The following is a 27,104-nucleotide window of genomic DNA, read 5'->3' as shown; positions in this document are numbered from 1 at the left end:
AAGACGACGGATTTGTTCGGCACGTCCGGGATTTTTGTTCGCCGTCATAACCACGTAGCGCCGTTGGAGTCATAAGAGGCGGACAGCCTGAGGTCAAGCGAAAGGCGGTGTCCCTCGGCCGTCGGCTTCAAAGAGGGTTTCGTCTCAGCTCGGGCTGCACCTCTTCCGTCAGAACCGCATCTCAGAATTGTTGGTTTGGCCAACGGAGGACATACGGGTTGCTTTGCGATCATTTCTTTTTCCACTGGTCGCTGTCTCAAACTCACTAAACCCCACATTCCGCTGAATCGCGAAAAAGTTACCGTCAACCGTCGCCGGCGGGGTGAAAGGGAAAAAAAATCCCTAGAGCCAAACAACAATATTGGCTGGAAGGTTTTCGCAAAAAGGCCCTCTCAACCCGAAGGGAAAAGAAAAGAAGATAACCCCACAGGAAGTAAGCTGAATTGGCCACAGGCTGCGATATAACTTTTTTTTTTTTTTTTTTTTTTTTTGTTTTTTGGAAGCGCCAGAAGGAAAGAAAGAATAGACCAGCGAATATCGTCATTCTAACGATGGCCGGTTTGGCGACCGCATCGCCCCTTTTACCAAACGGCGACAGCGCGCATGGCGAGACCAAGGCACTGCGGCAAGGGCAGGCTTCTCTCTCAGAACGGCTGTCTTCAGAATTGGTAACCTGCTATCCCGACACCCATGAGCATGCCGGCGACTCAACTTCTCTCCCTTCCCTCTCCTCCGTCTCCGCAACCCTCCACGCGAAGATCCAAGCCTTCCTCTCTGAACCGCACGACCCATCCTCCCTCCTCTACCGGGTCCAGCAACAGACTCGAATCTCTCTCTCCGTCGTCCGCGAAGCTCTCTCACGCTACAAGCTGCACGAGCTGTCCCTCTCCTACAATGGCGGAAAGGACTGCCTCGTCCTCCTGATCCTCTTCCTCTCCAGCCTCCATCCCCTCCCGGAACCCTCTTCAACAAAACAGAAGACCCAAGCCCAACAGTGCACGTTCAAAGACAAGCCTGAAGCCCCTAAATCCCAAAATGCAAACCCCAACCTCCTCGACGATCCCGATGACGAACCCCCCACCTCCATCCCGGCCATGTACGCCCGCCCATCGCATCCGTTCCCATCCGTGGAAACTTTCGTCGACTCCTCCTCCCTAACATATCACCTCTCTCTAACCCGCTACACAACCGACCCACCCCACACAACCCTCCGCGACACCTTCGCTTGCTATCTACAAAAATACCCTGGCATAAAAGCTGTATTCGTCGGAACCCGCCGCACCGACCCACACGGGGAAAAGCTCACCCACTTCGACCGCACCGACCACGGATGGCCCGATTTCATGCGCATCCATCCTGTCATCGACTGGCACTATGTCGAGATCTGGGCTTTTATCCGCCATCTGGGCGTCGAGTACTGTCCGCTATATGATCAGGGCTATACTAGTTTGGGAGGCACAAACGATACACACCCGAACCCGAAATTGCAGATTAATAAAGCTAGCCCTATGGAAGCAAGTAAACCCAGCAACGCTGGTCAGGAAACCCCGAAATTCAGGCCTGCCTATGAGTTGGTTGAGGACGAAGAGGAGAGGCTGGGAAGATACTGAACCGGGTTACCAATCGTGCATTTACAGCTTCTTCGCGACATATCGCGCTACCATTCACCGTAGAATTTTGAGGATATTTAGACAAGATAGGTCGGTATGCAGCATCCTGCGGACATCCTTCATAGATTTCTTTGTTTTAGACGATATATTTTAAGATAAAGGCCCAATTGAATCTCGGTCCCACTGCATATTTATCGAAAAGGAATCCAGTAAAGTATTCGAGCAACTGCGTTTATTTCTACTGTCGCTATGGACTAGAAGTTAGAGGCCTGGTCATTGATTCCGCAACCCAGCGGTCTGAGTTGAGCGAGGCATACTGTAAGTCGTAACCATATCACCACCGCGGTAGTAACGTCTTTTTCACCTTTGATTTCCATATTTCCCAAATACAATAGTGCATATGAATAATCACAGATGGACTAAATAAGTTCGTCTTTAACATTGGTAACATCATGCAGCGGAATGCGTCGTGATTCGAGAAAACGAGGCAAATTATAGAAAATACGCAATTGAATATAATAAAAGCGTCATGTACGCCTGTTTTATCGTCGGTGTGGCAATCGGACGGACGCTGTCGATCCTCCGTACAATTTAAGAAACCGGGCTTAGAAGTGATGGGCAGATATCGTATCGCACCCTACACGCGTTCCTAGTTACAGGATTTGGGGAGTTGAAAACCGGATTTCTTTCGCAGAGGGAGTTGGCGAACTAGCATCAACCATGCTCTTTCCCTTTTTCGGGCTACAATTCTCGGATTTGCTGCCCTGGAGGGATGGCACGGGCATAACGGTTTTCGTGGACCCTGCGGAGAGGGAGCCTTGGCTCGAAGCAACAAGTCGTCCTCGAGCACTGGGCGTGTTATCAATATTTGCGAGCACAGCGCGTCCTGGCCATGAGCTAACGCGCATGCTGTTCACAGACCTATTTAGCATAGGGCCTCTAGATCTCAGGTTAGCTTCATGAGCTATAATTTCAGCTAAGAAAAACTTACGGTGGGGAGATCGAAGTCGCCGGAGTCCAGACTTGTCCGACTCCAGCTGGAGAAGGATAGCTGCCCTGTGAATTGGGACTGAAATGGGATGCTGCTTGCTGCAAACGGTGGAGGCTCGGTGACGGAGTGGAGCCCTGGACCATTTCAACAGAATAGCTGTACTCACCAGCACGATAAGCGCGTCGTTCATTACTCTGATGTTTGAGCTGCTTTTGCGCCTTCGTGTCGGCGAAGCGAAGCATGAGCTTTACACCATCCTTAGAGGTGACATTATGGAACTCGGCGAGTACTTTCTCAGCTATGTCGCGAGTCTCAAACCTGTTTATTACACCATGTTAGCAGTGAACTTATTTAAGTATAGCTTATCTCATTTCCTCACCTTGCAAAACCAACCTCCTTGCTAATTCCAGTGTTTTCTTCACGGCTGATCTTCTCAGATACAACACGGTAAGGCTCAAAATGGCGACGCAGATCCTAACATACTTTTGTTAGTGGAAATGCATCGCAGTAAAAGTACAAAAGCAGAGGTGGCATGGCAGAAACAGAAGCAGGCTACCCACAGCTTCCACCCATTCAATTGGAACATTAGTACAATATATATTAGTGGATGTTTTATCCTCCAGGTCTTTGAGGCGAGAGTTACGAGATTTCTGCCGGAGTTAGCTGACGGTCGAAAGACAATAGGGTTGAGAAGCGCACCTGTGCGAAGCTAGCTTGATACCCGAGATGAAAGAACCCCCGAATACAATTTTCACAAGCTTCAAAACTGAAGAACTGAACAAATCCAAACCTGCTCAAGATTAGGATGTACTTTTTGGGAATAATAGGACTTTTGATTGTTCACTCACCCCTTACAGAGCCCGGTGTCGAGGTCAACAATCGCCTTGCATCGATCGATCTTCCCGAAGCGAGAAGCATACGCATATAGCATTTCATCCGTGATTTCTGGGAGAAAGCCGCGAATGTAGACATTGGTAATCCCTTCGCGATTCTCCAAACATTTCGCAAGGGTAAGTTCAGTCGGGTTGGTCCACATCGCAGGTACCGCAGGTGGAATAGGAGGATCCTGTTTTACGAGCGAATCTAGGTCCTGAAGGACATAGCCTCCAGCAGCCCTCATCATTTGGTAGGGCATACAGGATCCCGGAGTTTGGGGCGAAGCATTATAAACCGGGGCGCCCTCCGGTGAGCGATCGCCTTGAGCGATAACAGGATAATATTCTGGTTGTCCGTGCTGCCCATCGTTTGCCGAAGCCTTTTCATCAACTAGAGTACAATCACGATGTGACTTTGCATGATCATGGTCAGGATTCATCGCGTAGGGCCAAGAATACCCAGGATAAGACGCAGGCGGATAAGGAGCGCCGGGAACGAAGTTAGGGTAAATACCGGGAGGAACATATTGGAACGGGCCACCTTGCTCGGGTGGCATTTGTCCTACATGAGGAGCGTGTGGAACATTACCCTGAAACATCGGTGGGCTTGATACAACAACAAATGGTCCATGTTGAGATAGATGCATGCCGGGTACGTCGCCATTAACACCAGAGGTAGTTGGAATGCTGCCCTTGACTGGAATATAGTTTGGACGGTGACCATGGATATTCACGTTAGAAAAGGCTGAAGCAAGATTGCCATTCACATCGCTTGCATTGTTACCAGGGTTCAGAGGCTGGCCGTAGCATTGAGGAGGCATATATGGATAGCCCATTTGTGTGTCCTGTCTATAAACGGGGACCTGACCCTGTTGCTGGGAGCATTCGCTAGTACTATTTTGCGTTTTATCCTGGTGACTCATGGCTGTGGCCGTTTTCTGTGCCAAAAGTATAGAGTTAGCATATTTAACCAATCTCAACTTCAGTTAAAAAGAGAGTAGCATTAGATTGGTTGTATTGGAGTGTTCGTAAAAGCATAGAAGCAGGCCTAAAAGCGTATCATGCAAAGTCAAGAGTAACGAAATATGGAGCCCACGTACGTCAGATTCTTTGGGCAGGTAGTCTTCGGGAATTGAACCCCGGACCAGCTCCGCGAGCTTCTCAAAGGAGCCCATGTCAGCCTGGAAGCCTCTGCTTCGGTTAGACTACAGAAGGTTACAACACAATGAACGTACAAATATCCTTTTGATAATGAGCGGGATGTGATAGAAAGCGAAACGGTCGTGAGAGAAAAGGTCTAGACAGGATGGGCTTTCGAGGGAGAATGGGGATCGGGAACAAGCCGAAGTGGGCAGAGATAGATATAAATGGAAGGGGGCACAACTATCAGCGAATGCAGAATAGATGTAGAAAAGAGGGATAAAAACTGAGGTCGATGGGTAGACAGTAGAGGGATAAAGCGAATAGTGGTGTAAATGAAGATGCTAACTCGAAGCTCCGTGAGAAACGAGTGAGATGTTCTGGCGAAGGAGAAAGAAAAGAAAAGAAAAGAAAAGACAGGGTGGAAGAAGAGGAAGAAGAAATAGACGTTGAGATAAGGCTTTTTTCCGCAATAAGCAGGTAAGAATAGACTGTCGAGATGCAGGAAAGAACAACGCGGTGAAGGAAGGAAGAAGCACCCGATCAGACAGGAACACACTGGTCAAGCCGCGGATGATGAAGAAAGAAGGTGGCCTGGGCTGACAATAGCAATGGCTGAATGGCCCGCAGTGTGTTATTCCTGCCATTGACAGCAAGGCCTCTTGCTCGCCGAGACGGACTATCCCTTCCTGTGAGGGAAGTGGGCGACGACTCAGCAGGTGCTAGGTGACATCTTTGTTCTGGATGAAGCTACATTTTCGCTTCACTTCCCGGGTGCAGAAAGAGTTCATTGCAGAGACGAATTTCCTCTCAGATCCCTAATATATGCCTGTCAACTGGCCAGGTCTTGTACAAACAAGCTGAAAACATTGTTCCAGATGCGCCGGTGTTCCACTGAGCTCTATCCACACAGGTCACTCAAGCGGTTGGCTGCGTATGAATGTTTTTGATACAACAATATAGCAAAAAATATCAGACTTCCCCAAGCCAGGTGACGTGGTGTTGTTGTCATTTGTCTGATAGGAATAACTAGCGCTAACATGAGATCTTAAGTTGGCGCCTCAGAGAGGCACCTGCAGCGTGGCAACAACGTGTTGAGGTCCCTTGAACCAGAGCATTTTGAGAAGTTCTAAGTCCAATATTGTTCAAGGCTTGAAGAGCCTTGAGCGTCTAATTGAGACCTAAGGCCATAACGATAGCCAAGCTGAGATATGAATATTTTGGAAATTCAATTTATGTGCTCATTGGGACACAGGTTCGTGAAAGAAATCCCTCTGGTTATCCCAATCCAGGTCAAAAGATAGGTACGACGGACGAAGTTTGGAAACTCGAAATCGCGGAGAAATCGGGGCCGGATCGGAAATGGCCTCAGAGCTCAGAACAACCGACGTTAACCGTCGGCGACCGTGAAGTGTCACTTGTGCCAAGCTCACAAGCACAGCGGAAACGATGCGCAATGGCTGCCTGAGGGGAGACACCTGGTGAACTGCTTCGATTTTCGACTGGCAAAGTACGGTGTATGGAGGATTCGGGGATGATGATAAAATTGATCCAGCACAAGCAGCCGTTTACGGAGTACGGAGAACTGAAGGCTAAATATCACCGAGACACAAGGCAATGAAGCAAAATGGCCACACACGACTAGCAGACTAAATTAAATAACATACATGGCTAAATGAGTTTCTTTACGCTCATCATCAATCGTAGACAATCTAACAAACACGAAGTTAGAAAAAAGCACCAACAATAGTCAGCAATATGCAACAGGCCTATATTTTCACCAAATAAGACCAGAAGAAAGAGCGTTAACCTCCCAGCGGTCCAGCATGTCCGCGAGAGACGTAAGCAAACAGAAAGAGCTGTAGGCAAGTAACTGAAACCGCATACCAATGCCAAAGATCTATATAAAGCCCACAGGGTTGCTGGGTCGAAGCGAACTCACGCTCTCTAATCAGCGCAAATATAGTAATATCAGACTAAAAAGGAAAAGGGGGGACGGGGGGATATTGAAATGGAATACAAAGTATAAAATGAGAAAGTGAGATCTGGGTAAGACGTGTTTACTTCTCTTTCCATCATGACCACACATCCTCTTGATACATTCCCATGTTGCGCATGTTCTTGACGAACTCCTCTCCCTTCTCCAATGGAAGACCCCGTTGTTCAGAGATGATCTGTCCGAGGATGGTGTTCACTTCACGAGCCATGTTGGCGGCATCTCCGCAAACGTAGAAAGTCGCTTTGTTCTTGAGAAGTTCGTTGACTAACACGGCGTTTTCTCGGAGCCGGTGTTGCACGTAAACTTTCTTCTCGCTCTCTCGAGAGAAGGCAGTGAACAGCTTAAAGTTGTCGCCGAGCTTTTCGGATACGGCCTGCGGCAAGGAAGGAAAAAAACTTTTGTTAGCGACTTGGCTCGTCGAAACGAGGGCGGAATTGAGCCTTCTGTGTGGGGACTAGAGTCACGTGTTAACTTACCTCCCACTCATCTTTGTACAGGAAATCTTCGTCGCGGTTTCTGCAGCCAAAGAAAAGAACGGTTGGGCCCACTTTGTCGCCTCGTTCGGCCTGCGCAACTCGTTCCTGGATGAATCCGCGGAACGGGGCGACACCAGTTCCAGGGCCAACCATGATGATCGGCTTGGACGGATCGGAAGGCAGCTTGAAATTCGAGTGACGAACGTGGACCGGAACGTGAATGCCGTCATATTTGTTTCGGGGGCCGGTAATCTCATAGGTCAAACCGTGCGGATCCGGGTTGGCGTCGCCGTGTTGCTTTTGTTTCAAGGCAAGGAGGTAATTTGTGGTGACACCTTTCATGACATGACCGGCACCCGGCACGCGGATGGACTCAACAACAGTCGTAATGCTGATCCTATCTTTTTGGACCATCGATGACGAGGAGATCGAGTAGTAGCGTGGCTGAAGCTTGGAGATACCTTCAATTAGGAGCGAGAAAGGAACGGACGTGAAGGGTTTCGAGGTGATGCTCTGGAGGGCCTGTGCAATGTTGTAGAACTGGGTGGAAATCTGGCCGTGGAAATGGTCTTTATCTTCGCCGAGGCGCTTCATCTTCGACTTGGTGTCCTCATCCGGGGCGAACTGGGCCAGAGTTGCAATAAACTGTCGGGAAACAGGTCCGCAGATCTCCATGTAGTATCTAACGGCGGCGTCATAGGTGGTAGGCGTAGGGAAAGGGACCTTAGCCGTCACATCGATGGGTTTAATCTTGACAACAGTATGGCGCTTATCTTCCAATCCAAAAACCTGTAGGAAACGATCGACCTCCTTGCCAGCATTTGTGGGCCAGACGGCAAGATGGTCGCCAGTTTGATAATTGAGCGTACTTCCCTGGATCCCAATGTCCAGATGCAAGCAGTTACGGTCCTTGACGGTAAACAATTCGCGAGACTCCGTAATTGGGGCAATGAAAGGATTGTGCGCATTGTGGGAGCCGCCCAGGTTTCCTTCAAGATGGTTCTGATTCGGCTCGCCGACGTAAACATTTTCGGACGTTGGTGACATGGTTGGCTCCTCCGTGATGCAGAATGTGGGCTCGTAAACGGCTTCACGCTCCTCCAAGCCCATCTCTTCGGATAACGCTTTCCACATGGGTTCCTTCCAGGCGAGATAATCCTCTTCCATAGTGCCGGAGCCATCATCGCCTTCACCTGCAGTACCGATTCTCTTAGCGCCGAGTTTGGTCAGTGCAGCGTCAACCTGGCGGACCATGGCGTTGTAGTGCTCATAGGTGTTGTTTCCCAGACCGAATGTGACATATCTCAATGATGACAATGGCTTCTCTTCTGCGGAGGCTCCGCCTTCGAAAGAAACATCTTCTCCCGTCATGAACTGGTAGAAATCCACCGCGTTGTCCGTGGGCTCGCCCTCGCCATAAGTGGCCAGGACGAAGAAAGCAACCTTATCCTCGGGGAACTGATCCAAGTTCTCGAAGTCGTAGTCTTCCAGATCAGCGACCATCGTCTTCAAGCCAAACCGTTGGGCTCCTTCCTTTGCGAGCCTTGACGCATAATCTTCTGCCGTTCCCGTTTGAGATCCAAAGAATACAACGCAGTTTTTCCCGGTTTCATCCATCTTCTCGATAATGTTTCTCGTCTTGCCTTCTTTGGGCATCCCGTTGGCAGAGCCATAGCTGGCTGCGGCAGCTGCCTTCGGGACGCCCCAGTACGTCCCCTTTGTGAAATACGCAACGCTGCCCACAAGGAGCACTGTCAGGACGACGAGATCAAGGGAGTCAACCTGCGCCATCTTGGGAGACTTGTCGCTCTACGGCGATGGGAGGAATGCAGGGGACAGCGGGACGCAAGGTAAATTGGCGGCAGAGGGAACCAACGGCTCAGCAGATATATAGAAACATGAAGGGTGAAGTAACACAATGAGGAGACCTCTGCGGAAGAGCGTTCGCTACAGGATGACCTGGTCTGATCGAGGATCCCAAAGAGAGGACAGAAATAATAATTCTGGCGGCTGACGGGCAATTCGAGGTTTTGCCGGACATTTTGAGTTTAGTGCGAAAGGCAGGACCGCGCGGGCTGGAGTTTTGCACTTCCGAAGTGGCCTAGTCCCAAAGCAGCTACGGCCGGACCCAACCAACCTCAACGCGCGGAATTTGGCCTTTGGTGTGCCACTCATGTGAAAGTGTTTCCTACTGTTGGAGCTTGGCCGCCGATGTTTCGTCCCGCTGTTTCCAGGTCGTTCCACCCGAACTGGGCGCGCGGCCAGCTTCCTGCCCACCCCCACAACGCCTCCCGACCGTTCGATGGCCTCCTCTCCGGGCTCTTCTCCGCCTGCTCCCATCAGCCTACGCCTAAAGAACGGCAAAGACAACATCCCAATGCGTGGAAAAAGTGCGGGGTGAATTCCATTTCGGAGTCTCGGCTGGGGAGGCGGAGTGGGCGGCCGCTCTCGCAAAGGCGGCGTTGTGCGCGGAGTACGGAGTATGTATGTCAACAGTACGGGGTCCACCTCCCCAACGCCACGCCTCCCACAACTCCAGTGCGTTTGGCTCGTAAAAGATTGCGACCACGATGATGCCGATTATGATCCTTTAGACAAACGAAGGGACGATATCTGTGTGTGTGCTCGGGATCCAGCAAGCATCTCGACAGTTCCCTCCCCGATGTCAAATGGGAGCCTAGATGAATGTCACTACAATACGCACATAAAAGCTAAAACTACGACGGAAGCCAGGCCGGGGATACTCCGGAGTTGTTGGCTGTTGCTGATTTTGTAGTAAAATTCAGAGGCCAACAGCAGTTCCAACTAATATGTATGTATGTACATAGTTATGGGATTTCAGATGCTACTTATTCGGCACCACGGGATCCTCATGAAGGAATGATGGATAAATTCAATTGCTCGGTAAATACTAAGAGAACTAACGGCATGTATCGGACGCCGACTTCACAAGTTCGCCTTCAAACGGCCACCGCGAAACTTGTTAAATTCATCTGGGTGCGTCGTTGGGTTTTGGCATATCAAGATTGGAGTATTAAAACCTCGTTACGATCCTCTGCGTATCAGGGGAGATTACATTCTTTGTCCATATTATCAGGTCTGAGTCTTCCTTTTTTTTTTTCTGCGTACGTGCGGATGTGTGACCTCCGTCCAACCCTGGGGCCCTGCAAACCATACTCAAGCTTACAGTGTTAGTTTAGTATTGGTCCAGGACGCCACAGTCGTACCAAAAACGTCAACATTCCAGGATGTCCACAACATGGCAAAAGTCGATCTTGATAAAAATAGAGACATAGAGACATCCCTGCGGACGTAATCCGTACGTGAAGCAAGGCGCTCTGGAGAAGAATATAAATCAATTCCTCCGTACCGAGTACTCATCATATAATATATGGGAGCGAGACAGTCAACTTAGTTATTATGGATCGTAAAGGGAAGCACCTGCATTCCCTCACATTCTCATCCAAAGGACTTGTTTCACATTAAGTTGGTGGCGGAGACGGGAAATCTAGATCGGCGCAGAAGCGTAAAGCACTGAGAAAAACATATTACTGCGTACTCTGTACCTTCAGCATGGGATCTGATCCGCTGCTTTTCGCCTGGACAATCCTGGCTTCTCCCGAGTTGCTCGTTCGTCGCAAAAGGGCAGAAACTCTTCAGCGGGAGGCTAACGACATCACGTGGTTACACGATCAAGCCTCAGCCATTACATAAGAGACGGAGGCACCGAGCCGCGTGCTAGACCGTGTTAGGCCTAGTAGGAGCCGAGTCTGGCCAGGGGTGTTGGAAGTTAGAGCATGGAAGGAGCTGTGCCTTCATCAGCACCCAAAAAAAGGTCGCGCTCGAGGAACATCGAGGCTGACAGAGGCTATGGATGCCAGCTGAGAGAAAGAAAACCCACCGCTTTCTACAGCAGCAATGATTTCAATTGTTTCCAGCTATCGAATCCTCGATGATGAAGAGGAAGGCTAGAGCGTAGTTGTCCCGCATCGTCTGTTAGAAGATGCTACACAATTGTGAGTTCAAGACTCCGATCCATGCGGGGCCCGGTCTCAAGTCTCATCGTGCAGCAAAACGTCTATTGAAGCATCATGATTCTGTCTCTGCCAGGGGAAACCCTTGTGAATCCGAGCAGCTACTAATCTGCTTTACCTCATCCAGCTAGCCCTCACTCGATGCGTGGCCATGGCCAACAACTGCCGTTTATCCCCGACGAAACCGCTATGACCTCGCAACCTCTTACTCAAGCTTCTCCGGATCGAATACATTCTAGGAATCCCCCACAGTCCGGATGCCACAGTCGTGACGTCTCTACGGTTCGAGGCAGGCCCGTCGATTCCACTGGACTTGGCGTCCCTTCATTACAGCCACAGCCCCAGATTAGATCTCAGTCAACATCGAAAAGCCCAGAACCTGGTGCCGCTCGTTCGGGGTCCGCCGCTGATGGGGATATAGTAGAAAAACGGCCGCAGAATTCGTATGGTCATCACCGTCAGGCGTCAGTCGTGCATGGGAGCATACAGCATACCCGAAATCCGAGCCTTGCACCTCCATCCACTACGATGTCGTCGGGCAATTATGGCGTTACGACAACCGCAGAATCGAAATTAAATGGTAAGCGAGAAAACAGTCCCCTGTCTACCGTACAAGATGCAGGCCACGTCGATTTGGGCAGTGAGCAGGGTTTGCATCGAAAGGGCACCCAGTCGGGGAAGTCAAGGCGGGAACATGCCCGTCATCTGTCTCACTCAAAAAGCGGTGCTCATGAGGCAAGAACGGTTGAAGAATATGCTCTTCACCACCTCTTCAACTCGGTTTGTGACCTCGTACGTCGATTTAAGGGTGATAGGCATTTACTGATCTTGCGTTCAGTTTGTTGGACTGGCAGACGAGAAGATTAATCACTGTATTATGAGTATGACCGAACTGGATACGCCGGTCGAACGTATTTGTGGCCCCGGTGCAGATCCTGCATTCGATCAGCTCATTTCTGCACTCGGTCACATAGCAAGGCAAAAGCCGAAGCCACTGATAGATACAATTATGGTTTGGAGGAAATCCAAGGGCGAGGCGGCGGCGCTTGCGAAACAAACGATAGTTCAAGTCAGTTTTCGGCTCACTCCCTAATTAATTATAGAGCTAATATCGCGATCGTAGCCGAAATCGTTGCCCGCGCCGGTCCCTATGCACCGTCGTAACACTGAGCCCACACAGCCAGGGTCCGAGGTTGCTGATAATGCCTCTATACCTACCGCTTCAACCATCCCAGCGACTCCGCGCCAGGAAGATATCGTGCTTGCCGAACGGCGAGCCACTGTATCTGTTTACCTCGTCTGCCGGGTTCTAATTGAAATATTCAACCAAAGCACAATAGACGCTATCACCCGTGAGATGGCCGATCGCCTTGAAGATATAGTGTTTGGACAATTGAAGACTGTCGACCCCGATCAGATTGCAGCATCTCCACTTCGAATGGCAAACTGGCGTATCTATAGCCAGCTTCTTGGAATCATGAGCGAAAACAATTTTGCTAGCGTGACAATTCGATTTCTCACCGAACTTAACCAATACCAAAAGGAAGAAGGGCGCATGTTGTCAATGAAAGACTCAGAGGCTCGAGCTGAACTACTCATATACGGAATGAGACACTTGCGACTTCAAACATATCCAGAGGAAGCCTGGGACAGAACTTGTGATTTCCTCTTCTCGCTCGCAAAACTTATTGTCGATGCCCATGGTCAACGGCTAAAACAGGCATATTGTCAGATGCTGGAAATATTCCTTTTGCCAATCGCAGCTAACCCCAGTTGCAGTTTATCTTCGCCGAAATGGAAAGAATTTCTAGACCTCATTGGACCACGGATGGCGCAGATACTGGTAAAGCCGCGCCACTGGAACACTGCTTTTCCGCTCCATACCTTGCTCTTATGTGCATCCCCAAGAGAAATGTTTCTGTCTCAATGGATGTCTGTCATCCACAGCCTCCCTCCAAAGTTGAAAGATCGACCAAGTCGGACGACTGCGCTTCAGGCAATCTGCCGCCTTCTGTGGACCTACCTATATCGCCACTCAGACCCTCTCAGCAATCCTCTTCGTAAAATCGAAGATATAATTCGGATTGCGATACCGACTGGTAAAAGGACGTACATAACCTCTGACCCTGCTGTGGTTGATCCTATCACGCAGCTTGTTCGCATAATCGGATTCAGACACCCTGATTTATGTTTTAAAATGATAATATTCCCCTTGGTTAATTCCGATTTATTCATGTCTGGGAAAGAACTGAGGATCGAACAGATGGAGCCGGAGAAAATGGTCATCGGGATCCGTGCTTTTCTGGCCATTATCGTCGATCTAGATAATGAAGCTCAGCACCCGCCGCCATTCCCGCAGAATTTTGGTGGGCCCGAGACATCTCATTCACCGTTTCCCGAGCGGAGCGTTTGCCAACCGTCCCTCGACTACGTGCGCTACACGTGCCGCCCCGTTAATTCCTCAAAGTTGAATGATAGCACGCGGAAATGTTACTTTAGGTTCTGCGAGGTGCTTGGGAAATTAACGATCCTATGTGACAATACCTTTGGTGGGCAAGCAGCACTCGATGAAAAGTTTGGAGGAGTTACACCCAAAACGCCCATTGCGGATCACTTTAGCTTTGGAAGACGGGAGGATCATGCGACTGCCGTGGATCAAAAACAAGCATTTTATGATCTTCTTCATGTCGCTGTTCAGGCACTTCCACGTTGTCTTTCCGACCACATTCCTTTCAATTCCCTTATCAACCTGTTGTGTACCGGAACAGCGCATGTTCAGTCTAACATTGCAGCATCTTCCGCAGAATCCCTCAAGTCTATCGCCCGCCAGTCCCATGCACAGCATGTTGCCATTGGGTTTGCCCGTTTTATTTTCAACTTTGATGCCCGGTATTCGACTATGTCTGATGAAGGAATGCTGGGCCCCGGGCATATTGAATCGACTTTGAAGTTGTACGTGGAGCTAATCCGAATTTGGATCGAAGAAATCAGACAAAAAACCAAAGAAGTATCGGCTGAGCACCCCGATAAAAGTGCTTCGGGGAGCAGAGGACTGCAACTCGACCTTTCGAGCGTGTTAGCCCACGTAGAGGAGATTGAATCCCACGGGCTCTTCTTTTTATGTTCGCAGTCAAGGCGGGTTCGAGCCTTTGCAATCACTGTGCTTCGGCTTGTCACTGAGTTTGATAATGCACTCGGCAAGAAAAATACTAGAATTATCAAATTTCTTGAAGAGGACTCGGAAAAGATCTTAGATTTGAAAGATGATCTTCTGACTGTGGCTGAAAGGAGTAGATTACAAAAGGGGAAGCAAAGCAAAGGTTCACAAAACACGTTGATTGAGCTTTGCAGCAGCGAAGTGTCGTATGACTCGACACTTTGGTTAAAAGTCTTTCCGAATCTGGTTCGATTCAGCTTTGCTACATGTCCGTTTGCGGTCACCTTGGGCCGTGAAATCGTCTGTGCAAGGCTGGTTCAAATGCACAAGTATATCACAGCAATTGCAGAGGGATCGCAAACTCTGCAGTACGGATCGCTGGATTACATTGCTACCCGTCAAGTTGCAAGAAGCCCTAGTATATCTCCGGAAGTCACGATCGAACAGTGGAAGCTATATCTTATCATGGCATGTACTACACTCAACAGCGCTGGTGCTCAGTCACAGAGCCAGCTTGCCAATGCCCAACATGCCCGAAAGACATCTAAAGGAGGGCAACAATCCCACGATAAAATAAGTTCAGCAAGATCGTTGTTTGCATTTGTGATTCCACTACTCTCTGCTAGTCATGATTCGATCCGCAGTGCAATCGTTGTCGCTCTTGGATCCATCAACATCAATCTCTATAGAACGCTCCTAGAGTCGCTACAATACGCCGTGACGACCTGTAATGAGGAAGCTCGAGTGCGTATCGGAAGCCATCACCGCTCACCTAGCAGCCCTAGGAGAAATAGGCAGACAGATCGTCTTCGAACAGAAGTGACGAACGTATACAAGGCTACTTCGCACTTCTTAAAGGAACCCCAGGTGTATAATGACGATTGGATACTAAACAATATTGTTACCTACACGAGGGATTTGCGGATATTCCTCAGCGATGTGGAGGTCCAAAGTGATTTGGGCTTCCAGAACCTCCGCTTTCACTACTGTGGTCTAATGGAACAGTTATTCGAGGGTATCAAACGGTCAAAGGATCCACTTCGCTGGATGCCGTTCGAATCCAGGAAATCTGCATTTGCACTCATGGAGGATTGGTGTGGATATTCCCCAAATCAACCTGAGATCAACGTAAGAGAAGAAAACATGCGTAAATTAGCGCTAGCAAGGCAAATGGATCACGGTGAAGTCCGAAGCACCGCCGCTATGGAGATAGAAAAGAGAAACCTGAGAACTGCTGCATTAAGCGCAATGGCCTCACTCTGCGTACGTTGCACTCATTTCTATTTTCCAATTGCTAAACTAACACTTCTAATTAGGGCGGTCCAATTCGGATCATGACCGAAAGCAAAGCTTTTCTTCAATTTGATGTCAGGAGAATGCTTGCCTGGATCGATATTATATTGAAGACTGTGAGCGATAAGCTTCACGCTATCGGTCGGCGAGCGCTTAAGAACCTAGTGGTCCATAACAAAGAGCTCCCTTACTTGTTAGAACAGTGCATAGAAATGTGCTATCTATCAGAACGGCCAAAGGCTCTGGAAAGCTACTTTGAAGTGTTTTCAGAGGTCCTGATTGAGCACATCGACTATCCCGTGGCGTTTTGGAGGGTTCTGGGTGCTGTCCTTTTTACCCTCGGAAATGCTAAGCGAGAAATTCGAATGAAATCCGCTCGTTTGTTGAGGACGATTGAAGAGCGGCAACAGAAGAACTCGAGATTACAAGATTTCGATATCAGTATTTCTGACAAAACCACTGCGGTTTACAAATTGGCTCAGTTCGAAACATCAAAACGACTGGCCCAGCAACACTCCGACCTAGCGTTTGTTATCTTCTCGGAGTTCTCGTTGCACTTTAGGAATATCCGACCTGACACTCAGCGGAATATGGTTGCTGCTATTTTGCCCTGGATTCAAGTGATAGAGCTTCAACTGGACCCGAATGGCGGTCCAACGGGGAAGTCTTACATGCTTCTGGCTAATCTTTTTGAGATTACCATCCAGTCAGGCAATACTCTACCAAATGAGGTTCAGGCCCTATGGCAAGCCCTTGCAACAGGGCCCCATGGTGGCAATGTCCAGCTTGTGCTCGATTTTGTCATTAACCTTTGCCTCGAGCGCAAAGAGCAGAATTTTGTGGATTATGCAAAGCAAATCGTGGTCTTTTTGGCGTCTACTCCCGCAGGATCCAAAGTGATCGACTTTTTCCTCATGCAGATTACCCCGAAGAATATGGTGCATGAGCGCAAAGAACCCCTGGCAGCACCTCCCGAAGTGACCCATCTACCATATGTTGCAGATCTGGGCACGATATTACCCGTTGGCAACAAGCAGGTTCGTCCGCTATAAATTCGGATCTCGAATTATTACTGATTTTTTTCTAGGCTGGATTATCACTAGGACAGGTATCCATGATATTCCTTGTTGACCTCATGGTTGCTCCCGTTACACTTGGGTTTGAAAATGTTATCAAACTTGTTCATGTGGCACTCATCTTCTGGGATCACTATACCTTAACAGTTCAAGAACAGGCTCGTGAGATGCTGGTACACTTGATTCACGAGCTTGTGGCGTCAAAACTCGACAACGATTCCCACGATAAAAAGAGACAAGATATTGAAGATTTAGTTGAGAATATCCGCCAAGGCGATTCCACTGTGATCTGGGATTATGATGATAACAACGGAAAGGAGGAAGATCAGGACGGCAGCCGTGTTCCGTCGGCCATGTTGCATGTTACTCATAGTGTCGCGGACATGTTTTCCGTCGTTTACGATAATGTGAGCGATATATGTTCCCGGGAAGCGCTGAACTGGGCTACTTCATGTCCTGTGAGACATCTTGCGTGCAGGTCTTTCCAAGTGTTCAGGTGTATCTCTACATCTTTGGATTCAAAGATGCTGGCCGATATGCTAGCCCGACTGTCGAATACGATTGCAGAGGAGGAGACCGATTATCAAACCTTTTCAATGGAGATTTTGACTACGTTGAAAATTATCATTGGCTCTTTGGCACCTCAAGATCTCATGAGGTATCCTCAACTGTTTTGGACTACTTGCGCCTGCTTGAACACTATCCACGAACGCGAATTCGTTGAGAGCATGGCGATGCTTGAAACATACATAGATAAGATTAACTTATCGGATGAGATGATTCTTACGAAATTGAAAGAGAGCAAGCCACCGAAGTGGGAAGGAGATTTCGAAGGCCTTCAAGCTCTGATCTACAAGGGGCTTAAGTCATCTGACTCCCTAGAGAAGACTCTCCGTCTTCTGCACAGATTAACGACGCTGCCAAATAGCGACCTTATGGGTGATGGCAATCGGCTTCTCTTTGCGGTCTGGGCCAACCTACCTGGCTTCCTTCACCAATACGACCACCTAAACAATTCTGGCGAGGTGCAAGGCCGCGCAAAGTTGCTTGCGACTGTTGCAAAGAATCAAGGATGCGCTCAACTTGCAGACTGCCTTTTTGGATTGGTGAAGTGCAAGTATCAGACCAGTCAGAAGTTCCTTAATGATATGGTTAGTTCGATCTCGGCATATTATTTCCCTAACCAGGATGTGCAGAGTCTGGTGTTTATGATGGGCCTCTTGACGAATAACACTCGATGGTTTCGTATACATACCATGAGAATTCTCAGCACACTCATTTCCAGGATCGATATGCGTCGTTCTGATATTGCGTGCCATGGTCCCGACCTGATCTCCCCTCTTTTGCGGCTCCTTCATACAGATTTGTGCCCCCAGGCGCTTGAGGTCCTGGACCATATCATGACTGTTTCTGGAAACCCTATGGAACGGCACCACCTGCGAATGAGCATGGCATCGTCATCTTCGTCCAGGGCAATCAGGAAGGAATTTGAGCGCATCCAGAGCTTGTATGGAATCCCCGAGCCGACTGGCTGGTCCATCGCTGTTCCGGCTGCGCAGTCAGCCCTCACGAGGAATAACGTGCATGCTGTATTTTACACTTGTGCAGAGGCCGAGGAGGTCGAGGGCCAGCCTGCTGCAACCCCGGAGATGGAGTTCCAGATTGAAGACTATGGCGATTCATATTTCCCAACTATTCGTGCAGACACCATGAAGTCATTTGACATGCAAAATGAGAACATGGGGGATCTGTTGCAGAAGTTAGACAGTCTGGATGACTTCTTCGAAGAGAGTGAATTAGGCTCCATAACTTCGATTGGTGGTTCAACGCTGCGGAGTTTCGCTGCGGGCGACTTCCAGGATGCCAGCGCCCACCTGTACGATCAGCAAACAGCTCCACTGTTGCGGAAATCTTTGGCTAGGACTGCGTCCTCTTCATCGTTCCAGAATGGCCTTGCTGAGTCCAGACCGTCAACCGCCCAACGCATGGAACCAGCGCAGCTGCACTCTTCCCCTCTTGCAATTTCCACAAGCGCGCCGACCATTGTGCCTCCACGGTCTTCTCTGCATATGCGATCAGTGACGTCTCCAAATAACTATTTTCCGTCGATAAATACATCCTCTTCGAGCCTTCCGCCCATGCCGCAAGGCAGTGATGCCAAGTCGCCGTATACACCCGACGATTATTTTGAAGACGCGCTCTCCGACTCAGACGATCGCCTGAGCATGAATCATCCGTCGTCCGCCAGTCCGCGGGTTGGACCGGAAGGTCCGTTCTCGCTTGAAGCGGTAATTCGGAGCAGCGTGCGGCGACTCACCGGCGGTAACGCAGTGGGCCGGGATAGAGAGCGGCAGAGAGAACTGTTGAGGGCTCAACATCGCGCACTGGCTAACTCACCGCGAGTCCCAAAGGTTCCTCCAGAATACCTTGTTGGGAGCGGCAGTATGCCAACATCGCCTGGCCGGCAAGGCCAGTAGATTTCTCATTCCTTTTTCTTTCCTTTTTTCTTTTTCCTCCTTATTTTTGTTTGCAAAATTTTATGCTACTTATTGCTTAATCTTCCCATGTTAATGTCGCATGACCTGATACCATTTCTAATATACCCCTCCTGCAAGTGTTTTGTTTGATGGGATACACGTATATCAGCATTTGCATCTTGCTTCTAATTATGAGTTTTTAAATACATATAGCTTACGTTTCCGGATTTTTTCATTTGTTTTCATAATGTAATTGAATATCTCCTATATATATATATATATATATACGAGTCGCTTCGCTCATGAAGTTTATATATGACGTACATCCGTCCATGTCATGCATTCTACTGGCTCTTTTGGGCGTTTCAACATGTATAGCATGGCTCTCGTCTAAGTCTTGGGAAGTTCAACATGTGTTTTTGTTTGGATACCTAAAAAGCCAATATCTGAATAGAAATCAAATAGCAATATGTAGAGTGCACTATTATCTCGGAATCAAGAGGGACCATTGGGGGGGTAGTCGTCGTTCCCTTCGACCGCTTCCATTGCTCCGAGTCAGGAGAGGGACACGAAAAGGCGCGCTCGAATGGAATGGCTGGAGGGCTGTCGCGATTATCACCACGTGACCACTGCCGGGCTGGCTGCTTCTGGCTGGCTGGCGGGCGGTTATCTCACCCAGCGCTTCATCTTTCCCCTTTGGTTCAGATGGTCCAAACCCCGCCGGCGGCATTTGGGGTGGCTTGCAGTTCCACGGAACCTCACTCTGCAAAAAAAGAAAAAGTAAAAGAGAAAGAGAGAAAACTTACCCCACAGATTGGCAACCCGGAACCCGGGGCGACATAGGACCAGCTCTGCTCCATCAGAGTTTGGGGTAGCTCCACGGAGATGGATGGATTATCTTGCACGGCACCAGCCCAAAACGGATCCAAACTTAACCTGATATCTCTTGGCTGACCTTGAATTGATTGCAGCCAGACTGTCCGCTGGTGGTGACTCTCTCTCGCTCTCTCTCTCTTTTCCTCGCGCGACAGCCTGCGCAAAACCTGCTGGCGGCATTTCGCAGAGTTGCTGTTTGACAGCCAGACAAACAGCATGCGTCCCACCGCCTTGGGCCTGGACCATCGCCGCCTTTCCGCTCCGGGAAAGCCCATGCGAGGTCCCCGTCGCCCCGGCCAATCGGCTCCGAGAAGCCTCCAGCGGCACACGCTGACATAAGCACATCGGCCACTTTTTGCCCTTTCCGGAAGCCCCAGCGGATCTCCAGCCGAACGTATCGAGCGGCAGCGGGTTCATGGGGAAGAACTGAGCGCGCTATCTCGGCTTCGTGTTAAGCTGCGATGCGAGCTCTCCCTCAGGCTCCATCCGCGATGCGGGGTGCTGGCCTCTCCCTTGAGCTGCGTTTCCTGGAGTCTTCAAATACCCCCCATCTTCCCCGTGTCTGCTTCTGCTTTCTTTCCTCACTCTTCTCAGGCATCACGTTGGGAAAGGTCCTACATATATCTTTGTAGTCACTTTTTGCTTCGTTGCTTTTTGCTTTTTGCTCTCTCTCTCTTTCTCTCCCCCGAGGACTCTTTGTGCCTTTATCCTTTTTCTACAGCCATCATGTCTCTTCATCCTTTCGACCCATTGACCCCCGGCGAAATTCGCCTGGTGGTGAAGATCCTCGAGGCTTCGTTCCCTGGTGTCCCGCTCCGACACAAGGTCATCGAGGTCCAAGAGCCCATCAAGAAGGATGTCGTGCCTTATCTTGAAGCAGAGAGATTGGGCCAGCCTCTCCCTGCAAAGCCAACCCGTATCCTCACCGCTCTGTTCCATCGCATGGATACCAAGGTGTTCATGAAGGCTTTGATCAATGCCGAGAAGAAGAGCTTGCTTCAATGCAGGGAGCTTCCAAAGGGCGTGCAGGTATTGATCAAACCCACGTACATAATTCGTGCGTGCGCAGCTTGGCTAACATTTGTCATAGGGCCCTACCGACGTCGACGAGATGATCGAAATGGAAAAGGTCTGCAACGATCATCCCGCAGTCAAGGCTGAGATTGCAAAGATGAACCTGCCACCAAATGTCGTTGTTTGCAACGACCCATGGATCTACGGAACGGACAGCGAGACCGAAGACCGCCGTCTTTTCCAGCACTACATGTACATGTGCGACGTCGACCATCCCCAGACCAACCATTACTCCCTCCCCTGCGCCTTCTCTCCAGTCTTTGATGGCATGACCAAGGAGCTTGTCCGTATGGATTATCTTCCTACCGGCACCGACCACAGCTTCACTTCAACCAAGCCCTGGAAGCCAGTGAAGACCGTGCAGTACGCACACGATCTCTTGGATGAGCCCCTTCGAACCGACCTCAAGCCCTATATCGTCCAGCAGCCAGAGGGCCCATCCTTCAAGGTAGATGGAAACCATGTGTACTGGCAGAAATGGAGATTCCGGGTTGGCTTCAACTACCGTGATGGTCTGGTGATTTACAACGTCACCTACGACCGTCGCAACGTGTTTTACCGATTGTCTCTTTGCGAGATGACGGTTCCATATGGAGGTAAGCAATCCACCACGGTTCCCTGACGTATCGAGCAGTTTTATTTTCCTTTTTTTTTTTTTTCCCGCAGTAACTGACTAGATCAGACCCACGCGCTCCCTACCACCGCAAGCAAGCTTTCGATGTTGGTGATGTCGGTTTCGGAAACACTGCCAATCAACTCTCCCTTGGCTGCGACTGTCTCGGTCACATCAAGTATTTCGATGGCTTCAGAACCGATTCCAAGGGTAACCCAGTTCTCTTGAAGAACGTCATCTGCTTGCATGAGCAAGACGCCGGCCTCCAGCACAAGCACACTAACTACAGGACCAACGCCGCCACCGTTGTGCGCAACCGCCAGCTCGTTGTGCAGATGATCTGTACAGTTTCCAACTACGAATACATTTTCGCCTGGATCTTCGACCAGGCCGGTGGCATTGAACTCGAGGTCCGCGCTACCGGTATCCTCTCCACTATGCCAATCGACAATGAAGACGGTACCAAGGTGCCATGGGGCACCAACGTCGGACCCGGTGTCATGGCTGCGTACCACCAGCACGTCTTCAGCATGCGTGTAGATCCGGCCATTGACGGACACAACAACACCGTTGTCTACTCAGACAGTGTTGCTCTGCCCGATGAGCCAAACATGAACCCTTACGGCGTTGGATACGCCCAGCAAACCACCGTCCTCAAGAATTCGTGCTCTGCAGACCTGAGCGTCGAAAACGCCCGTGTCTTCAAGATCAGAAACGACAACGTGATCAACCCCACGTCTGGAAACCCTGTGGCCTACAAGCTAGGCGTGATGCCCAGCCAGCTCATGATCATGTCTGAGCGCAGCTTCAATTGTCGCCGTGCGGCATTCGCCACCAAACCGATCTGGGTGACGAAGTACCAGGATGGAGAACTCTACTCCGCCGGTGAATTCACCAACCAGAGCAAGAAGTCTTCCGGTGTGGAATTATGGTCTGCACGGAACGACAACACTGAGAACACTGATGTTGTCCTCTGGCACTGTACGCATCCTCCCCGTCTTCCGTTTCCACAACGGCCCCCCTTCCCCCTTGTTTTTCTAGTCGACTCATACTGACTTCTCTCCAGCTTTCGCACTCACTCATAACCCCCGTCCTGAAGACTTCCCCGTCATGCCTGTCGAGAAGATCAGCGTCACGCTCAAGCCTGATGGTTTCTTCGAGAAGAATCCTGCGCTCGATGTGCCACCATCGGACCAGTCGTTCAACAAGTCATCGCTACACCAGGATGAACCTGCCTGCAGTGGATGCCCTGCGAACTCGAAATTGTAGATTTCGCCGGATGAGGAACGATACATAGTTTATGACTGGCTTTTTTTGGTCTAATGATTTTCGTGCTGTACAGATGATTGTGGATACATATACTCCCTGGTTTCTTTTTTAAATGAATTGTAGATATGCTGTTCTTGTTAGATATCAAAATTTTTGAAATTATTCTAAGATGTTATCTTTACTCTTCTTTCTGTCTTGATTAGTTGGTTAACTCTCCCTTTGCTTGTAGCTTATACACTGGCAACCTAATTGCAATGAAGTCCATTGAGGTATACTACAGTGGTGCCCTGATTTCTTTTTGTTTCAGGGGAGACGTGAAGACGTGGAGGATTGGAGTGCGTTCTGGCAACATGGTTGGTCCATGAACTCAGCAAATGCACCATGCGGAACGGCCACTTAAATCAGTAGAAAGAGATCACCACAAAGTATGCTTGGATTAGAGAATGAAGAGAATGACAGTGTTTATTCAAGTCCGGCCGGCGTGTGGGAAGATTTAGGGGGGTGAAGAAGGACTGGGATGAAATAACACTACCAGGTGAACAAGTGGTCCGGGTGGCCGATAACGTGATTCTCATCATTCATTTGGAATATTAGTTAGCTGACCCTATATGTGCATGGTCTCCCCAAGAGTATACCATAAGTTTTAATTCAGCCCGTCGTCAGAGGCATCCACTCTCCATGGTGAGATCACCAAGCTTGAATTTTTCTCAGCCAGCCGACAAATCACCTATCGTACTCAAAACAATTATTACAAATTATATACGGTGTACTGCGTACTCGATACCACTGCTCCTATTATATCATATATAAGCCCTTTCAATTGATCTTGCTCCACTGGCCGGTCTCCGTATTATTCGCAAGATCGGTTCGCTCAGTCTTCCCGCCTTTGAGCCAGCCATTTTCCACAACACCTCCACCAGGCACGCCGATATCTCCGCGGTGAAGGCGGTTCGCTCCGTCCTTGACTGTGAAGTTCGCCAAAGAGACCTCATTGAAATCGCGCTCCCGGATCTTAGGGGTTCCAAAGAACTTAGCTTCCACCTCTTTTGGAGTGATATGCAACTCGAAATATCCACGGTAATACATCTCGGACCATTGAAGGACAGAGTTCTTCTCTACCAGCTTCTTTGATCTCTTGTTCGCGGCAGGAATCTTGACTTTTGCTCCAGCTGGTGATGGCGATGTGATCGCGGTTCCACCAAATTCAACACCAATGGCTCCTAATCCGGATTTTTCATCGTAGTCTGCATGGTCTAACCACACGATGTCACTGACCCAGTTCGCGTGAGAATCCCCTGCGATCAAGATAGTGTTGTTGATCTTATTTTCAACGAGAGTCTCAAATGTGCGGTTCCGGTTTGCTTGATATCCATCCCAAGCATCCAGGTTGAAACCAGAGTCGTCGATGTGCGAGAACACTGATATAACTATTAGCAGCGTAGCCCGTAGGGAGAACAGGGACAATTTTACCTATTTGACTGCCGACAAGGCGCCATTTAGCACCACGCACGGAAGATTTGATCAGATTGCGGTAAAACCAGTTTTCTTGCCGCGAACCCATCAAAGTGCGACTGGCGTCGTCCTTCAATTTTTTGACATACAAGGTATTGAAGTATAGATCAGTAATTGAACGATCATATTGTCTGGTGTCAAGCATCATGAGATCAACAAGTGATCCGATTTCGAAATTTCTCCAAATGCGAAGATTGTCATCCATATCGACCTGTCTGTAAAAATATCTGAGCCGAATGCTCCGGAGAAAAGATGAAAAGGCATATTTTACCTGATTGGCATCCATTCAAAGTACGCGCGAACTGCGTTCATCTTTCTTTGATCCACAGAAACACCACCAGATGCCAAGAATGAGAGCTCGATATTCCTCAGCCAAGAGGAGCCATCACGGTAAGTGTTGTCCCCCACCTCTGCCGAGTGCATGCGGTTAGAACGACAGTAATCAAGCGGGGAAGGCTTTACATACCGTGATCGTCCCATGTTGGGATCCAGGGGAAATTCTGATGATTGGCAAGGAGGTCAATATCAGTTCGATGAGTTGCAAGGCGTTTACGATAATCGTAGAGAGTGTACAAGGTGCGGTCTGGCAAAGGTACACGCCCGATACCTTTACCTGATCCACTAGACCCAACGGTTAACATTCCCTCCTTCATTTGTGGACATCTTAACTCACTATAATCCATCAGGGAATTCATAGTAATAATCACTGCATTCAAGTCGAAGTAGTTAGAAGTAAGATTTGTCATTATGAGAATTGGAGCAGTTTTTACCCAAGGTGGATGACATAGTCAACAGAATCTTTTCGTACGGGATTCCCGTAGGCATTGAAGAAGCCAGAAGCTAAATAATTTCCTTAGTAAATCGTGCAGACAAGATATGCAAAAAGAGAACGGGGGTTCATACGATAGTTGCTGCAAGAGTACACAGCTAAATTCACCTGGTCAACGGCTTGAGATGCCTCTGGAAGCGTTTTGGTACGACCGATGGGACTTTTCGTGTCGGAATCACACACAGAGAATTGGTAGTAGTATGTGGTGAACGGCTTCAGGTGTTTTGCTTCCACCTATTTTATCGAGGTTAATCAATGCATATATCGTTGCAAAACGAAACTTACCTTGACCGTATAGTCAACATCGGAGCCAGTAAAAACCACACCTTCATCCACCACGCACTTCAGTTCCTTATCCTTAGCGATCTTAAACTCAACACACACTGGTGCCTTTGATATCGGTTTGTACTCATCACCAGATTTGTGGATGGGAACAGGGTTATATAGTGGGCTTGAGCCAGTGACGGGGCTGTTATCATTCACATCATCCGATGTGGGAGAGCATCGCGTCCAAAGGATAACAGAATTTGCGTATGGATCGCCAGATGCAACTCCATGGGTGAAGTTCAGTTTGGCGGGGTCAAAGGCAGCCGCAGGATCAGATCTCTTAACAACTTTGTTCAGAGAGATTCCTAAGTCAGGGTGGTTGAGCGAAGGGCTACGGTAGTTTAGGTTCCCGGAGTAGGTGGCGGAAGCCGTGGAGGCGGAGAGGGCCAGCAGAGAAAGCGCGCGGTACTGCATGATTGTCAATCCTGCCGGCGCAATGACCCAACGATGCTGGCGTATTCTCCGCAATAACATGCGGTCATTAAGAACCTTTATATATTTTCCCACAGGATACCTTGCACTGGCGCTTGTGAGTTAAGATTTTTCGCGCATCGCGTGAACTGTCACTAGCCGTTCTTTTCCATGGATGTCTTGATATCCATCTGGGTAGGATTTTGATCATCATGATTCCAGTGCACCGCGCTTCCCCTGACCTAACGACCCCACGTGCGGGCCCAACGCGCAGAATACGAACCAAATGGAATGCGGAGATAGTGGCATGTGTAGGCAATCCTCCGTGCCAACCTTGGTCTACTACGGAGTATTATTTTTTATTTTTCTTGCAACTCCAGACCCACTCGGCAGACTTCCAGATCTCCAGTCGTCGAAAGTCGGAGATCAGGGTTTCCCGGGCGGAAATTGTCACCCACGGTTTTGGCCAGGCGTTTTCCTTTGTTCTACAGAGTACTCCCTACTCCGTATTCTATCGAACGATCCCGGAGCCCATGATCACTGGGGTGCTTCGCAGTGATGATATCATGCCCAAAATGTTTCAGTGGGGGGATTGTAGGGGGTGGGAAATTGCATCGAAGAGCAGTGTCCACACGTGTAGTGCTGATTGCAAACAAAGAGCGTGCCGACTGGCAACCTGGCCCGAGTTTCCATGTGATTGTGGTGCGCCCAAGGCTGGTCTGAGGGGAAGGGTCCCGGCTTAGTTCAGGAGAAAGTGGAGCTGCACCATGGGAAGCATCAAAGTTGTTTCCCATCGCTCAACTGGGGCACTGGATTTAACAATGGCACATCTCACTATCAGCATTCTCAGGGGCCGGCCGGCTGCCACTGACATGAGTCTGGGGTGAAGTGAAGAGGAGATTCTGAGATCATGTCGTGAAGCATTGCGCAGATGCGTCGTTGGAAGATATGCGGAACAACAATGTTCCGGTTAGAATCGCAACGGATGGCATCTTGGCGCAGCCACGTATTGCGAGCGAGTTTAGCGGTTTCTCTCGGGAAGTTCGGCCTGCAGCAATACATACA

The 27,104-nt window shown here is 49.3% G+C and overlaps 6 protein-coding genes across 6 annotated transcripts; 3 read left to right on the top strand and 3 right to left on the bottom strand.

The window, feature by feature from the left end:
* Positions 1-551: 551 nt before the first annotated feature.
* Positions 552-1,610, top strand: D8B26_005091 (uncharacterized protein; the record flags this gene model as incomplete). The annotated part of the gene is made up of 1 exon (XM_003066673.2): positions 552-1,610. The coding sequence occupies one exon, from the start codon at positions 552-554 to the stop codon at positions 1,608-1,610; it is 1,059 nt and encodes a 352-aa protein (XP_003066719.2).
* Positions 1,611-2,263: 653 nt separating this feature from the next.
* D8B26_005090 (uncharacterized protein) lies at positions 2,264-5,426 on the bottom strand (the record flags this gene model as incomplete). Its single annotated transcript, XM_003066674.2, has 7 exons — positions 4,577-5,426; positions 3,450-4,414; positions 3,301-3,391; positions 3,162-3,251; positions 2,981-3,075; positions 2,602-2,919; positions 2,264-2,549 (listed from the first exon to the last, which is right to left on the bottom strand). The coding sequence occupies exons 1-7, from the start codon at positions 4,649-4,651 to the stop codon at positions 2,264-2,266; spliced, it is 1,920 nt and encodes a 639-aa protein (XP_003066720.2). The 5' UTR covers positions 4,652-5,426.
* Positions 5,427-6,128: 702 nt separating this feature from the next.
* NCP1 (NADPH-cytochrome P450 reductase) lies at positions 6,129-9,071 on the bottom strand. Its single transcript, XM_003066675.2, has 2 exons — positions 7,092-9,071; positions 6,129-6,988 (listed from the first exon to the last, which is right to left on the bottom strand). Exons 1-2 carry the CDS (start codon positions 8,880-8,882, stop codon positions 6,692-6,694), a joined length of 2,088 nt encoding a protein of 695 aa, XP_003066721.1. The 5' UTR covers positions 8,883-9,071; the 3' UTR covers positions 6,129-6,691.
* Positions 9,072-10,861: 1,790 nt separating this feature from the next.
* TAO3 (Cell morphogenesis protein PAG1) lies at positions 10,862-19,376 on the top strand (the record flags this gene model as incomplete). Its single annotated transcript, XM_066124715.1, has 7 exons — positions 10,862-11,107; positions 11,253-11,905; positions 11,964-12,194; positions 12,249-15,545; positions 15,599-16,612; positions 16,663-19,093; positions 19,342-19,376. The coding sequence occupies exons 1-7, from the start codon at positions 11,095-11,097 to the stop codon at positions 19,374-19,376; spliced, it is 7,674 nt and encodes a 2,557-aa protein (XP_065980796.1). The 5' UTR covers positions 10,862-11,094.
* Positions 19,377-20,407: 1,031 nt separating this feature from the next.
* On the top strand, positions 20,408-23,125 carry D8B26_005087 (uncharacterized protein). Its single transcript, XM_003066677.2, has 4 exons — positions 20,408-21,033; positions 21,095-21,674; positions 21,761-22,672; positions 22,758-23,125. The coding sequence occupies exons 1-4, from the start codon at positions 20,731-20,733 to the stop codon at positions 22,958-22,960; spliced, it is 1,998 nt and encodes a 665-aa protein (XP_003066723.2). The 5' UTR covers positions 20,408-20,730; the 3' UTR covers positions 22,961-23,125.
* A 442-nt stretch (positions 23,126-23,567) lies between these two features.
* Positions 23,568-26,421, bottom strand: D8B26_005086 (uncharacterized protein). Its single transcript, XM_003066678.2, has 8 exons — positions 25,587-26,421; positions 25,376-25,535; positions 25,243-25,312; positions 25,146-25,178; positions 24,939-25,093; positions 24,744-24,882; positions 24,431-24,687; positions 23,568-24,378 (listed from the first exon to the last, which is right to left on the bottom strand). The coding sequence occupies exons 1-8, from the start codon at positions 26,100-26,102 to the stop codon at positions 23,777-23,779; spliced, it is 1,932 nt and encodes a 643-aa protein (XP_003066724.2). The 5' UTR covers positions 26,103-26,421; the 3' UTR covers positions 23,568-23,776.
* Positions 26,422-27,104: the final 683 nt, after the last annotated feature.

This window comes from Coccidioides posadasii, chromosome 3 (assembly GCF_018416015.2).
Source record: "Coccidioides posadasii str. Silveira chromosome 3, complete sequence".
Lineage (NCBI taxonomy): Eukaryota > Fungi > Ascomycota > Eurotiomycetes > Onygenales > Onygenaceae > Coccidioides > Coccidioides posadasii.
This window is presented reverse-complemented; position numbering and strand designations above follow the sequence as displayed.